The 16,276-nt window shown below is 43.1% G+C and overlaps 1 protein-coding gene across 1 annotated transcript; it reads right to left on the bottom strand.

The window, feature by feature from the left end:
• Window positions 1-1,244: 1,244 nt before the first annotated feature.
• Window positions 1,245-12,168, bottom strand: LOC133019744 (E3 ubiquitin/ISG15 ligase TRIM25-like). Its single transcript, XM_061086302.1, has 4 exons — window positions 12,012-12,168; window positions 2,036-2,925; window positions 1,339-1,892; window positions 1,245-1,254 (listed from the first exon to the last, which is right to left on the bottom strand). Exons 1-4 carry the CDS (start codon window positions 12,166-12,168, stop codon window positions 1,245-1,247), a joined length of 1,611 nt encoding a protein of 536 aa, XP_060942285.1.
• Window positions 12,169-16,276: the final 4,108 nt, after the last annotated feature.

The following is a 16,276-nucleotide window of genomic DNA, read 5'->3' as shown; positions in this document are numbered from 1 at the left end:
TGCTCCTGATGACTCTGACCGGTTGCAGCTGGAAGAGGATCCTGATATAAGCAGTGAACCAGTAGAGTCATGTGTCATTCTGCACTGGGGAACATGCTCTGAGGTGTTTCTTCTGTCCTGCAATATGTGAGATTTGGACATTTGAAGTGCAGATTGGTCTGAAATATTTTTGTGTGCGAATGCAATTATAACTAGGGCTACGTTGTAGCATTGACGGGCCTGTACACCTGTCAGGCCCGTCAATGCCTGACGGGTGTCAGGCATTGACGCTGATAGAACAATGCACACTGGAGTTATGGCAACATTGTCTCCTTCGCCAAAGGAGACAATGTTGTCATTGATGTGCGGCGAAGGATGATCAGTCACCGCACATCAATGTTTACACGATTTGAGGAAATGTCACAATTCTGACCTTGATCCAATGAGATGACTGAGCTGTTTTGCACCCAGGAGCAGTTCATCGAAGCTGGCTACAGGAAGTGACATGTTTTATATGTCACTTCCTGTAGCCAGCAGGTGGCGCTGTGATTTTAAGTGATGTTGTCTGTGTAGATGTCTTCAGGCCGGGACTCTTGTCCTACATGTTTTAGTTTGGACCTGATTAGACCAAATATGCCAGAGATACAGAAGTTCCGTGTAATCAAACTTTGATGCAACGCCATTGTCACATCGTGTGATGAAAACAAATATGCAGAGGTAGTTCATATCTCTGTCTTGTTGAGATGACATTCCCAGGAGTTGAAGTTGATCTGATGAAAGCCGTACGACAAGTTCGTCAAAGTACAAATGTGGAAAATGGCTAAAATAGCCATTAAAGTCAAAATGGCGGGCTTCCTGTTTGGTCTAGCATGTCTATCCAAGAGACTTATTTGTTTTTTATGAAAAGACACATGTCCCTTTAGATTTTTGTGGATGTCAGCCTTTTGTAGTGCACAGAGCACTATTTTGCCACGCCCATTCCTTAAACCATCTGAATGTCTACAGGGAGGGGGGGTGGGGGTGGGGGGGTTGAACCTCGAACACCGAAGCTACAGAGATTTCGCACTAAAAAATTCCAAAAGGGAAATGCAAGTCGTTCGACATACAATAGGGCACCCCACCGCTCGGTGCTCGGGTTCTTTCAAACACATTCATGTCAGTGTAATTATAGATTTCTGTCTTTACAAAGTCAGAACTAAATATATGTGATAAAGGAACGTCAGTGTTTGATTGACAGTTGATCTCTGTGCGGAGCAGGAACGTCATCACGACGAACTTTGATCAACAAACATGGAGACAAAAGAAGTTAAAGATTTACACACAGAATCTAAATCACTGCTTTTAATGACTCAAGTCTATTTGAGTTTACAGAACTCAGCTGTGTATCCATACCAATAAACCCCAACTCCAGCATAGAGAGGCTGAGTGAATGTGGTCTGGACTCTGTGGAGGAGAGTCATGGTGTCAGAGACGCTGTAGAAGGACAGAACACCTGCACTGTGATCCAGGTACACTCCTACTCTGGAGGACACAGGACCTGACACTGGAGTCATGATGCTGTTGTAATAAAAGTCATAAATCTTTCCGTTACAATATAATGAGCAAGATTTATCATTGTATCCAAATAAACATTCATCTGAGCCTCCTGCTCTGCTGATATTCTTGTATGTGACTGCTACACCAACTCCTCCTCTCCCCCCCACCTCCACCTCCCAGTAACAACGTCCAGTCAGACTCTCTCTACTCAGGACCTGACAATAAACAGTGAATCTGTCTGGGTGATCAGAATAAGACTGATCTTCACTCATTCCTGTTACTTTTCTGTTTCCCTCAGATAATAACAGCTGTCTGTGTGCTGTGTTTGGATCCAGTGTGATTTCCTGTGAATATCTTAAGAAGTCAGCTCTGGTCTCTGGTTCTGGTTGTCGCAGTAAAACATCCACTTGAGAAACAATCTGTAAAATCTCTGTCTCTGTCTCACTCAGAATGTCCTGTAGTCGACCTCTGACCTGTGACATAGCTGTTGTCACGTCCTCAGTTCCCTCAGAGGACGGACACTGATGTTGGATGAGTGTGTAGATCCACTGAGTGGTGACAGTGAGGGGTAGTTGTGTAGAAGCTGGTTGTGATCCTCTGTGTCTGAGAGCTCCTTCAGTTCATGGTCTTTCCTCTTCAGCTTAGTGATCTCCTGCTCCAGTCTCTCCTGAAGCTCTCTGACTCGACTCACTTCAGTTTCCTGCTGGGATCTGATCTGCTGCTCCACATCAGAGCTTCTTTTCTCCAGCAGACGGATCAGCTCAGTGAAGATCTCCTCACTGTCCTCCACTGCTTTATCAGCAGACCCATTGACGGCCTCCTCCTCTGGTTGAAGCAGCTTCATGTCTTTCTCTGTGTCCTGGACTCTCTGCTGGATTGTTTGTCTCCTCAGCCCGAGCTCTCTCTGCCTCTCAGTCCTTTCTGCTGCAGCTGTAACTGTGTCGTGGTCTTTATGTTCATCCACAGAGCAGAGATAACAGATACACTGCTGATCAGTGCGGCAGAACATCTTCATCACCTCGTCGTGACGAGAGCAGATGTTCTCCTGGAGCTTCTCCAAGGGCTTCACCAGCTTGTGCTTCTTAAATGCAGCTGACTGAAGATGAGGCAGGAGGTGAGATTTCCGTTTTCTCCCAGTGCAGACATCAGAGGCCACATCTTCAGGTCCAGCAGAGCAGTGATCAGCAGGAGCCGCTTGGAGTCCAGTCTTCTTCAGCTCCTCCAGTGAATCAGCTAACATGGCGTTTGTCTCCAGGACAGGCCTCGGTGTGAAGGTCTGTCTACACTGAGGACAGCTGTAGCTTCCTCTCTCCTCCTCTTTGTCCCAGTGGGTGTTAATACAGCTCTTACAGTAGCTGTGTCCACAGCCAGTAGTCATTGGATCCTTCAGTGGATCCAGACAGATGCTGCCTTTATGTAAAACTGTTTAAAGGCAGCTACCTTTAGTGCAGCTGCCTTTAAAGATAGATAGATAGATAGATAGATTACTTTATTCATCCCCGAAGGGAAATTAAGTTGTCATAGCAGCCGGTATATTTGAATACAATTAAATACAATACAATACAATAGAATAAAATTAAAAGGTAGAAAGAATAAAAAAACAGAAGCACAAGATAAAAATACAATAAAATAGGTAGATAAGGTGCATTGGCAAGATGATGGTAAAAGTACTGATGATATGATGGTAATGTTATTGTTAGACAGTATATAAGTATAGTACAGTATATATAGTATATAATATAACATAATATATATTTATATATGATAGTAATTATACCAATATAAAAGCAGTATATGGTAATAATGGCAGCAACAGTATATATAATAATAATAGTAATGGTGATATAATAATAGTAATTATAACATGTACACATAAATAAATATGTGTATATAGACTTATGTAAACAAGAATATACAGAGAGTATGATATGATATATAGTAGAAGTATGAATATGAATATAAGTATTTGACATTGTGACATACTGTTATATTTTAGACTTTGATGCTTTGATTGGCCCGCGGGCTGTAGTTTGGACACCCCTGGTCTAGGCCCTGAAAAAGCCGAAAATGGTAAATATTAATAGGAAAAATCCTTACAATTTCAATAGGGCCTCCCACCGTAGGTGCTCAGGCCCTAATAAGTTTTATTAAAACATAGAAACGACAAAACAAGAAAAAACAACAGAATCCAAACGAGCACCCGCACGTTGAAGCCTGTTGCGGTCGATGGAGAGAGAGAGATCGATGACCAAGCGCACGTCTCTGCGTTGCATGCGTTTTACGCTCTGCGGCAAGGATAAATGCTTCACTTTCTTCGTCCGTCACGCAATGTCGACCCTTGCCTGCTAATTGCTCATTACAGTCCAGGCTATCAAATAGCACATCACACTGTGAAAAGTTTATGTAAATTGAATGATATTTGTAAAACAAAGCTTACTTCCTGTTGCCAGTAGGTGGCGCCATCACTATTATTACGCACAGACATATAGATCTGTTCAAGTAGGCGCTCTGATGTAGCGTGAGCAATTTTGTGTCAATTGGACAATGTTACCACAACTTAATTTTTACACTGATCAGTAGGTGGCGCTATGTCCTTGAACTAATATTTATATATGGAGCTGTTCAGGTCAGGATTGTGATCATAGGTCAGTAGTTCGGAGCCGGTTGGATAATGCACAGTGGACTTCCTGTTTCATGGCGAATCAGTAGGTGTCGCTATGACACTGAGGAAATATTGACACATGGAGCTGTTCAGGCTTGGACTCTGATCATTTGACAGAAGTTTGGTGGTGATAGGACAATGCAGAGTGGAGTCATGACAACATCATCTCCTTTGGCGAAGGACTTTCCTTCGCCCAATGTTTACACGCTTTGAGGAAATGTCACAATTCTGACGATGATCCAACGACTTGACTGAGCTCATTTGAGCTGTATATTGTAAAGCAGCCAGGAGCAGTTCATCAAAGTATAAAACATGTCACTTCCTGTAGCCACCAGGGGGTGCTGTGATTCCAAGTCATGATTTCTGTGTAGATGTCATCAAGCCGGGACTCTTATCTTATGTGTCTAGTTTGGACTTGATTGGACCTTTTATGTCCGAGATACAGAACCTCGTGTTTTGATGGCGTTTAATCAAACTTTGACGCCCCTTGAGACTTTTTTTTATGACTGGTCACGATACACCTGTGTTTTGATTTTGGTGAAGATCTGTCAAAGGGAAACCTAGGGGCTGGTTCCAGGGGGCGCTGTTGAGCCGTTTGCCACACCCATTTCAAAATACTCCAGAATACTAAAATATCCGTAGACCTTGAATTTCCTGCAAAGTTTCATAACTTTTTGAAAATGTCTAGACCCTGAAAAAGCCCCCGAAAGGGAAATAATAATAAAAACTCTTACAATTTCAATAAGGCCTCTCACCGTTCGGTGCAGGAGCCTTAATAATGCAATTAGGGTGAGCATCTCAGTTCTGTACTCAAATGTTACTTTTTATGCTCAATAATGCAATTATTAAGGCTCCTGTGGGAAAAACCATGTCTCACTCAGAAAGAGAACATGAGGAAGGTTTCACACAAAATTTCAAAATTTGGATATAATAAAAAAAGTAAAATTGTACTCATATTTGCATTTTTATTCTCTAGTTTTCAGATATTTGTGTTTGAAAACTATATATATATATATATATATATATATATAGTTTAGTGCTGAAACTGGACACAAGCAGTAAACACATCTCTGAGCAACAGATCAAAGTTTAAAGCCTGTGCTGTTTTTATTGTTGCACAAAGTCTTTGTCCGAGGGATTAAATGTTCTAACAAGAAGTGTGACACTGTGTAATTGAAATTGTCTCTGAGAAGAAGAGAAAACCTCAAGCATCCATTGTTCTCGTTCGCAATTATGTGTGTGTGTCAGTGATGGTAAAATTATCAGCAGCTGTCTGCTTTACTATCACAGTAAGCTTGTTTTTCTTTATCTCCTGTTTGATGCAGCGGCGCTGACACAAAGCTGAGTCGTGTCCAGGATGTGAAATTAGCAAAAGGGGGAAAAACTAGTTTGTGACTTGAAAAATTGTTGTTTTTTCAAAACTTTTCTTTCAAAATCTTGTTTAGTTTGACTTTCAGGATTCTACTGCTAGAATCATATGAATCCAAGAGCTGAAAAACCTCCTGTTCCTCATCCATAGACTCCAGAAAGTGAAGGTTCTGAAACCTGTCTTCTGTGTAGTGACCAGCAGAGGGCGACTCCACTGGTAGTTTCTATAGAAGTCTATAGAAAGTGACTCTACTTCTCACTTTATAACGTCAGTAAACATGAAGGAGTTTCTGTCTCAGTCTCTAGTTTCAAGTCTTCTTCAAACAGCTGATGTTCATTTAGTGAATTATGATCATTTAGAGTCAAACAAACCATAAAGCACCGGATTTGTTGGGGGGGATACCACAGTTTGATTGACAGCTAGAACCGTCCAATGGCTGAAGATCGGCCAATCAGCTGTTGGCTTTCAATCATGATGTTTCACTCCCTTTTTTTCAAAATCAAATAATGAATTTAAACCAAACTTATTGAAAACATGAACATCACCGAACACATTTATTAAAACGTAACTTTTTAGTTTTCGCCATGTTCCATCTGCTAACATGGAGGAGGTAGGGGTTTCTATACTACAGACAGCCACCAGGGGGCAATCAAGATGGTATGGCTTCACTTTTGGGAGCTTTAATATCTTTATGATTCACATCAGCTACAAACAGAGCAACACAAAGCAAACGTCAATAAACAACAACAACAACAACAACAAAGAAGGACGTCTCATGGACACTGTGTGACAGTGAAGAGGAAGCTTGTGACCTGTCCTCAGTCGCTCTGACGAACCACAGCTCAGACGACGGTCTCTCAGCCTCGGTGACGGACGCAGTCGCCCTTGCTTTCGATCATAAAAGCTCCAGTGACGTGTTTGTGGGCGACTCCGATGAAATGTCTGACGTTGTGATCAGCATGTGAGACAAACACACTCGTGAACACCGAGCTTCTCCTGGTTCTGTGGAGGACTGGGCTTTCATGTCAAGGCTTGTGGGTGATAAAGGTTTTTATACGGGGGTTTATTACCCAGCAGTATTTTGCTCTGTCATGATTTAGACACGTGGAGCATCTCAACAAGCGAGTTTGAGGTCAAGCGAATCCATTTCCACACGTCCGTCCTCGTGCTTCTTTCTCCTCCGAGTCCAATCTAACGTCGTCTTCTCGTCACGTTTCTGTCGTCTCTTTATCTCACGCAGGAAACGAAAAGTGACACCAGATATTCTGTCGCTTCGAATTTGATAAATCTGCATTTTATCTCCAATAAATCAAGTCTTAAATTCACAGTGAGAGGTTTTGAGTTAAGTGAACAAATGAATCCATTCACGTGGATGATATGATGATGAAATGTTTAAACACATGTCAGAGCTGGCAATGTCAAAACTACAGAAAATAAAATGTGAGGCCGACTAAGTGGAATGACATCGTCACAGCTCGAGTCTTCCTCTTCATCTTTCCTGTTTCTTCATCTTCTTCATCTCTCTTATCTGTGTGTGTGTGTGTGTGTGTGTGTGTGTGTGTGTGTGTGTGTGTGTGTGTGTGTGTGTGTTTGTGTGTGTGTGTGTGTGTGTGTGTGTGTGTGTGTGTGTGTGTGTGTGTGTCTGTGTGTGTGTGTGTACGTGTGTGTGTGTTCTCGTTCCCAGTACATGCAGAAGCAGTGCATCTGTGTTAAATCTTCCATCATCATTCGACCTCAGTGAAAACGACTCCAGTCGCTCATCCTCAGATTCTTCAGCTAAACTCTGTCTCTGTCAACTTTCGGCCGATTTACTCGTTTCGTTTGTTAAATTTCAGTCTGTTAATTCTTGTGCCGAAGAATCGCTCAGATTAAAACATGAAGCTAATTTGCTTCATTTGATTTATGTGTTTGTGTGAACCTGCTTTCAGACCTCAGCTGACGTCCAGTCAGTCGGTTGATACACCGATGTAGTTTGAGGGAAGAGGACCCATGAACATCGAAGTTACAGCGATTTCGCCCTAAAAAAGCCCAATAGGGAAATGCAAGTCCTTCGACATACAATAGGGCCTCCCACCGCTCGGTGCTCGGTTCTTTCAAACCCATTCATGTCAGTGTAATTATAGATTTCTGTCTTTACAAAGTGAGAAATTAATATGTGTGATAAAGGAAGGTCAGTGTTTGATTGACAGCTGATCTCTGTGCGGAGCAGAAACGTCACCACGACGTAATTTGATCAACAAACATGGAGACAAAAGAAATTAAAGATTTAAACACAGAATCTAAATCACTGCTTTTAATGACTCAAGTCTATTTGAGTTTACAGAACTCAACTGTGGATCTAAAACAATAAACTCCAGCATAGAGAGGCTGAGTGAATGTGGTCTGGACTCTGTGGAGGAGAATCATGGTGTCAGAGACGCTGTAGAAGGACAGAACACCTGCACTGTGATCCAGGTACACTCCGACTCTGGAGGACACAGGACCTGACACTAGAGTCGTGATGCTGTTGTAATAAAAGTTATAACTGTTTCCATTACAATATAATGACCAAGATTTATCATTGTATCCAAATAAACATTCATGTGATTCTCCTGCTCTTCTGATGTTCTTGTATGTGACTGCTACCCAAACTCCTCCTCCCCCCCCCACCTCCACCTCCCAGTAACAACGTCCAGTCAGACTCTCTCTACTCAAGACCTGACAATAAACAGTGAATCTGTCTGGGTGATTAGAATAAGACTGATCTTCACACATCCATCTTACTTTTCTGTTTCCCTCAGATAATAACAGCTGTCTGTTTGCTGTGTTTGGATCCAGTGTGATTTCCTGTGAATATCTTAAGAAGTCAGCTCTGGTCTCTGGCTCTGGTTGTGGCAGTTAAACATCCACTTGAGACACAATCTGTAAAATCTCTGTCTCTGTCTCACTCAGAATGTCCTGTAGTCGACCTCTGACCTGTGACAGAGCTGCTGTCACGTCCTCAAAGTCCCTCAGAGGACAGAACCTGATGCTGGATGAATGTGTGAAAAGCAGCCAAGAGCAGTTCATCAAAGTTTAAAACATGTCACTTCCTGTAGCCAGCAGGTGGCGCTGTAATGATGAGTCAATATTGATATGGATCTGATCAGCGCTGGACTGTGAATGTGTGAATGAAGTTTGAGGCTGAAAGAACAATGCACAAAGGAGTTATAAAAAATCCCTCCTTTTTTGGCGAATCATCAAAATGTCACGCCACGGTCACACCGTGTGATGAAATCATTTATACCGAGGTGGTTGATATATCCATCTTGTTGAGATGACATTCACCGAATTTGAAGTTGTTCTAAGCCCAAGGACAAGTTCATCGGACTTATTTGTTTGTCATGAAAAGACAAAGGTCCCTATCCAAAATGGCGGGCTTCCTGTTAGGCTTTTCTCATTGCACCTTTAGACTTTTTTTTTTGTCTAGTCTTAGTGATGGCGAGATGAAGCTTCATGAAGCGTTGAAGCCTTCCATCCAATAGGTTCGCTCATTTGCTGTACTGCGCCATCAAGTGGACATTAAATGTAAATGTAATTATTATGACACCATGGATTTGGTGTGTGATGCCAATACATAAACGATTTTTATTAATATGGTGTCTGTCTTTATCATCAAACGTGGAAGTGGAAACAAATTAGTGAGAGGGTTGTGATGTGAATGTTCTTGTGTTACTGGTACTTGTTAACAGTGCTGGGTTTCAGGCGGTTTCTTTTTTTTGAAATAATTTCGCCTGCTTTTAGAAAAGATCCTTTCACAGGACACAGATGAAGCTGGGGTACGAAGAAAAGATACCTCAAGTTTGTACAAGTTAATACATGAATTCTACCCCCCACACCCCCCCAATACTCTAGAATATATTGCAAGCAAATAAAGTCCCAAGACAAATGCAAGTACATGTGTGTGTGTGTGTGTGGGGGGATCCGTTGCGTTTCACGGCCCCTTTTATTTTGAATCGCACACCAAACCACTTTCTGAAGCTGTCACGTGGTTCGGCCGGCTCACGAGGCTTCGAACCTCATCACATACGTCATCAACACAAGCCTCGATACGCGCTTCACAAAAATCAACCTGGATTACTCGACACGGGAGGGCACATCACTAGTTATGATACACCTGGGCTACGATTTTTGTGAAGATCGGTGAAAGCTAACTGAGGGGCTAGGGCCCGAATTATCAACTGAAACATAAGTCAGCTAAAGTACACAGAGAGATGATGTTACATATTAACATCAGAGTAATTATACGATATATTTGTTTTATTATATATATATATATATATATAAGTTAAACTGTTCACATCAACTCAAACAGTTTGTGCTTTGATGTCGGTCGAATGACATAAACAACAGTCCTTAGATCCTTTGATCCGATGTCACATTTCAAACTCAGGATTCTAGATCAAAGCCAATCGACTCTCATATAGAGGAGCAACAGGTCTCATGAGTCGTGTCTCAGCATTAGAAGACGACAGCTGCATGAGATTCTTCTCTCTGAAAACGTCCTTAAACCGCGACAGACGACCGTTAGTAGACCAACGCTTCACGGCTCAAATACTTCTTTCCTCAATTCCCTGGAAGGTTCTGGAGGTTCTGTACGTGAGACCACAGAAGAATCCAAGTCTGTTACGAGATGTTAAATGTGCTGCAGAAGCTGCTGCAGCGTGGACTGAGGGAGCATTTATTTATTTTATTTTGGGAAAGCTAGCAGCATGTGTGGAAAACTCCGAGCCTGGATCGATGCACACTCTCCCCACAGTCTAAATTGGATGGCCGGGGATTGATTCCTCTGAGAGCTCAGCGCAGAGCTCCGTGCAGCTGAAGGAACCTGCACCACACAACCACACACACACACACACACACACACACACAAGCACACACACACTCTGAACCTGCGCTGCATCTCAACTCCCCTTCATCACGTAATGCGCTGTGTGGCCAGACACCTGGATCCTCCACGGGCTGATCTCGATAATGGATCTGCAGCTCTGCAACACTTGACCCTGAGTGTAAGTCTGTGTGTAGGTGCAAGTGGTCGTTTGTCTGGAAAGGCCTGCACCGTCAACTCGGCAGTTCTCTGGAGGAGGGAGTGCACACACACACACACACATACACACACACACACACACACACACACAGAGAACACACACATACACACACAGGTGTTGTTACAGTCCCACATGTGAGTGACTTCACTGCACCACTGCAGCATCTGCACCACCTGCTCACACACTTTGTTCACTCTTCAGCCAGTGGAAAGAAATCTGAGACGAAGCCGTTCAGCCGTCGCACACTTTCCTCTTCTCGCTGCAGGCTTCTCGAGCCGGATGATTCCTGACGTGAATATCTTATATCAAAACCACACACTTTAACAGGGCTGGAATGGTGGTACAGTGGTTTGTTCTCGGTGTCGTTTAGTGGAGTTTGGGATTTCCTCTCAAGAACTAAATTTAAAAAATGTTAATCGTCGTCCATCTTAATTCACAGTGGATGGTTTTCACTCGTTAAACAACAAACTGAAGTGATTCACGAGGTTTTGTGTTAATATTTATTTATATATCCGTGTCAGACTCTCAGAAGGAACAGCCTCAGGATGCTTATTGAATTTGTGGGTAAACATAGATGAAGACAATGTTGATCCAGAACATTTCTAATCATCATCGTGATGCCTCAGATTTTCTCTCTCTGCCTCAGTGTTCATTTATCCTCATTATACAGCAGCTTCACCTCCTGCAGATTAAGAATAAACATGATGGTAAACGTGGGAAAATCCCACAAACCAAACAAGGAGCCAGGGGACTTTTTCAAAAGAAGTACATCCAGCCATGTGCATTAGCGCCTGATGTCCATGGAAAACAGCACATTCATCGAATCACAGGGGCATAAATTAACATTATGATCATGAGTCGTCCTGTTGGGGGACAGAGAGATAAACACAGATGATATATCCAAGAGAAGAATATATGACAAGGCCTTGTTTATTAAGCTGCAGTGTTGAAAGTGGTGGAAGAAGGTAAAAACACTTTTCCTTGAACATCATTAGGAGCATTTATCGTCCTCTGAGTTCAGAAATGAGGTGAAAAGCCTGAAAATCTGTTGTTAACGTCTGTGAGAAGTGATTCCTCCCTGATTCTGTGGAAACACCTGATAGTGTCTGTGTCTCTCAGCTGAGAGCGGATCCACCAGCAGAGTCGTTATGTCGACTCCCTGCTCGCTGGTTACCGCAGCGTGCAGCCGTTAAGGCCTGGGTTTGTGGCTCTGACATTTAAATACACACACAGTCCTCTGAGGTTGAAGCGTAGGTTCTGGGGAGCTGGTTTTTATTCCTATCTGCTTCCTGGATCCATGACCAAACAACCATCACATCAGTTTTCAGACCCGAGCATTGATTTCTGTGGGTTTTGTCCGTCCTGCTGCGACTCCGCTCCTGTCACACACCCCCCCCACCTGGACCGCGGCCTGTCACAAGCTGTTTAGGAGGCGGCATCCGGTGCCGGGCTCTAATCAGCTTCAGGGCCTCCATCGCTCGGCCCCCGGACGCTGACACACTGATACAGACAATCCAATCCCCCCCGCTGCCCGTCACCGCTGCTGCTGCTGACATCTCGGCTTCTCTTTCTCAGACGCTCCTGGGAATAAAACTCGTGGAGTCGATCACACGGTCGGAGGAAATTAAAAGTAGAGGAACACTGATTGGTTTTTGCAGCGGAGCCTCTATCCTGAAACAATCTCCCCGGTCGTATCTAATTTTTTCGGTTTAGTACAATAACTCAGCTGTAAGTGTGTAAGTGCTGTACGTTATTTATACGGGCTCTTCTTTAAAACACGGTAAACTTTTACTTAGACCTTACTTCAGTCTTCATTCAGCTGATATATCAAATGTCCAGTTAAACTTTACAATTCAAATAAGGAAACGCACCGAGCAGGAGCTGAACCACGGAGGTGATATGTCCTATAATCCCCTTACCTGTCGTGTATTAATGATGATTTAATGACAATAAATACATAAATATGCAGTTACATAGAGGATGAATGTGACCATCACGGATGAAGACTTATTTGAAATCGACGGTGGTTATTGTACGTTTTCTCGGTAATAACATTTTAAGGTTCAGAACATACAAACAGCACCAGATTATCAAGATTACATTGTGATATAAGTGTAGGATTTCCTTCATCTCTGTGTAATGTTAAGCGTGGTCGTTTATCCTTTAAGAGAAGAAGAGCCAAACTCAGTCTGCTCAATTAAGTATTTATTTAGAAAGCAATGAACAGGTCACAGCAAAGCAATGGGCTTCCAGTACATTAGTTAGTTTTATAACAGCAGTTTTTAGTTCCTCCTCCTCGGAAGTGCGCAGGCACAGTTCATCCTCCTGGCTTTTGGAATGGAATGGAAGTAGACAGGGAGACACTCCCAATGACGTTCCTACTACTCTGATTGTTGCTAGGCAACCTGTTTACTTCATTAAAGGCCTTGACCCAGCAGATGCAATGACGGACAAAGAATATTATCAATTGGAGAAAAGATTATTATGTTTTCTGCTTCATCAAAACAATCCTGACTGTAAACATTCGGATCCTCGAAACCGAAGCAACGAAACAGAATTAAGTCAACAGAGTCGCTCTGTCCGACCTCCAGAACTTTATCAGACAGCTCCTGGAACTCTATATGATGTTGAATGAATCCAAGGGAATAAGCCTTTAATATCAGAAGTTAGAAATGAGAACAAGTGAAAGATTCATTATTAACACTGAGCAGCAACAGTTATTAAAATCATTTGTATGAAGGCATAATATCTAGCCAAAACTACTCCTATCTTTATTTGGTTAAGAGTTCAGTCAACACATAGACTATAGTTCAAAAATTTAAATCCTAACAGTAATCCCACGTGGATCCCGGCTCAGCTCCCGCCTCCCGGTCTCAAGGTCACCGTGGCGTCCGGGGCTGTTGTCTCATAAATCAGGGGCTAACGTAATTGGCCGAGATCGAGTCAGGGAGGCGATTAATTCGCTGGACTCCTCCAGCAGCACTTAAGGTGGCATTACCAACCCTCCAGATGTATTATTTCAATCAGGGACGACTCCGCCGGCTGAGAAGGGGATGAAATAATGGAACGATGCCACCGAGCGCTGCTTGTTTCTTCCTCTCCCTCTGATGAATCTCTCCTTCTCCTGCATGCGCTCTTTCCCTCTGTTCCCTTCATCCTCTTTATCTCCTCATCTCGCTCGCACTCAGCAGATGGTTTAAACGGCCTCGGTGCGGCCTGCAAAGTGCCAGCACCTCCTCCGATTTACCGTCTGATCGCACACTACTGTACACGTGAAGAAGAACTGAGCCGCCTCTCGACCTCCATCGCTCACTTCCCCCCTCAGCTCGGCTGCCGGGAAAAATACGTGTGATGTAAAAATTGTTTTGTTACACACATGCTTGGGAACAATATGTGAAATCTAAGACAAACTGCAACGTCCTCTCAACACAGTGTTTTTATACTGCAGCTCATTCTTCTTCGGGTTATTTGCCGGCTCCAGAGGCGATTTCCACCGGTCGAGGTGATTTCCTGCAGGACCTGGTGAATTCAATGTGTCGCAGCTGAGCCTTCAACATGTTATTAAGGGAACATGGTTGCGTATTTAACAGGGAACCTCTGATCACATGTATGAAGCTTTCAGAAACCATTCATCCGCTGTACTTCAAACTGGGCAGGTGTGTTGCTGGGAGTCAAGGGAGGTGCACTGGTGAATTGGGACATTTTGAATAAACGGGCGAATGCAGGTCGGGACTCTGAGAAGAGACGTCATCAATCATTCGTCATAAGAAGAACGAGATCAGAGCTGCAGCTGAAAACAAGACGTCAAGTGTCTTATTCCCTCTCCTCTCTTGGTGGATTTCGTCTCTGTGCTGGTTGGTCTTAGTTCCCCAGAGTCCAGCTCCCTCTGCTCTTCAGGTGGAAACCTTCCCAGAAGTGACTGCATTGAGGGAATCTCCTTAATTCCCTCGAGCAGTTTGTTGAAAAGGTGCAAATGACCCTTTTCCATTGATTTGAAGCGCACTGCTTCTTCTTCAGGGTCAAACTTGAGTTCCTCTGGTTAATGTTTTAACCTTCCCTTCATCCTTTGTGTGTTTGGCTGTGAGCCGTCAAACGGAAAGAACTCTGCATTAATCGGTGTATTTATCAGCAGTGAAAGTCGTCCAGGTTGTTATGAACGATTCTTAAAAGAAAGCAAACGTCGGATGTATTTACCGACACATTAGTTCACAATGAAATCAAGATAATATCCAAATGTAATTAGTTGCACAGCCTGATGTAAACATAGTTAGAGGTAGTTAAGGTAGAATAAATAAAATCCTCTCGCTCTCTCTCCTCCTCCCTCCTTCTCTTCTTTGCTCTCTCGTCTCTGTCTCTACAAATTGTTGCTCCCCATGGCTCTCCCTTTGAATTAAGCAATTTAACTGATTGCAATTACACACTGTCAAGGGCTCTCACATCACGTTGATTGAATTACAATTTTAATCCACCACCACCCCTTAACAAATTTCCTTCCGATTCACACAATACGGCAGGAGTCGGTTGCAATATCCCTTAAAACCAACTTTGATGTTTTTCCTCCTGGAAACTGCGTTGTGTCTTTTTTCCTTCCAGCAGGAAATTGAGTTCCCGGCAGGAGAGTGTCTCCTCGGTTCAGTCATGGCTGATCACAATAAACCCTGATCCATCATGAAAGGGCAGCGTCACCCTGCGGGATACAGTATTATGTGAGTGACATTTGCGCCCCCATGCTCCCAGTTTGCTTTCAGTTTCCAGCTCCTGCTCACAATTATCTTTATCGTCATTTAGTTCGACACAATCTCCGAGGAGAGGAAATTACATTTAGAGCCTGCAGTGTAATTTCTGCTTCTCGCAGAGGAGACAAACACATCCTGAATCACACTCTTCATTACACAAATGCGCGGCTGATTATAAGTCTCATGACAAAGAGCTGATGATCCATAGATTTGCTCCGGGGAACATTTGCCTAATATTTGAGCAAAGTCTTCATTTAAATAAGCTTAGTGTTAAATGCACAGATTGTTTTGCCTCAAGAGCTAAGTCAAACATTTATACTTTTATGAAGAAAAGAGAAAAACCAAAGTAGATCAGATGGTCACAACCATTCAATCCATTATGTTCCAGTGAATAACCAGTGGCCCACGTAAGCAGGAAGTCGAATTCTGGAATAAATGTTTATACGCAGAAAAAGTGAAAATCCAAAACTCGTCCCTCTTCTGTCACTGGAAGAAAAAAAGTTTTCCTGAATTCAAACCTGAATTTCCCATGAGCTGAGAGTCGCATCAGCTCCTGGTGCTCGAGAGACCTTTGACTCGTCCAGAGCAGCTCCTCTTCCTCCTCCTCCTCCTCCTCTTTCTCCTCTTCCTCCTCCTCCTCCTCCTCCTCTTTCTCCTCTATCTACTCCTCCTCCTCTTCCTCAGCTCCACACAGACCACTGAAATAACGAGCCTGAACGTTTGAGTCCTGCTGGTGGCTCAGACTGCAGACAGAGCTGGACCCACTGAACAATGGACAAAGATTTATTTTGACGGTTTTTAAACACTTTATATCCTGTGATGACACAACAAACTTAATTTGTGCTAAAGTATATTTAATAATCATCTAATCATGAAGATCTGTTTGCTTTTCACTTTCCTGTCTTGTTTGCTCCTCGAGGATCCGGCT

Source organism: Limanda limanda, chromosome 14 (genome assembly GCF_963576545.1).
Source record: "Limanda limanda chromosome 14, fLimLim1.1, whole genome shotgun sequence".
In the NCBI taxonomy this organism is placed as follows: Eukaryota; Metazoa; Chordata; class Actinopteri; order Pleuronectiformes; family Pleuronectidae; genus Limanda; species Limanda limanda.
The sequence above is the reverse complement of the archived record's forward strand: the minus strand, read 5'-3'. Positions and strand labels throughout refer to the sequence as shown.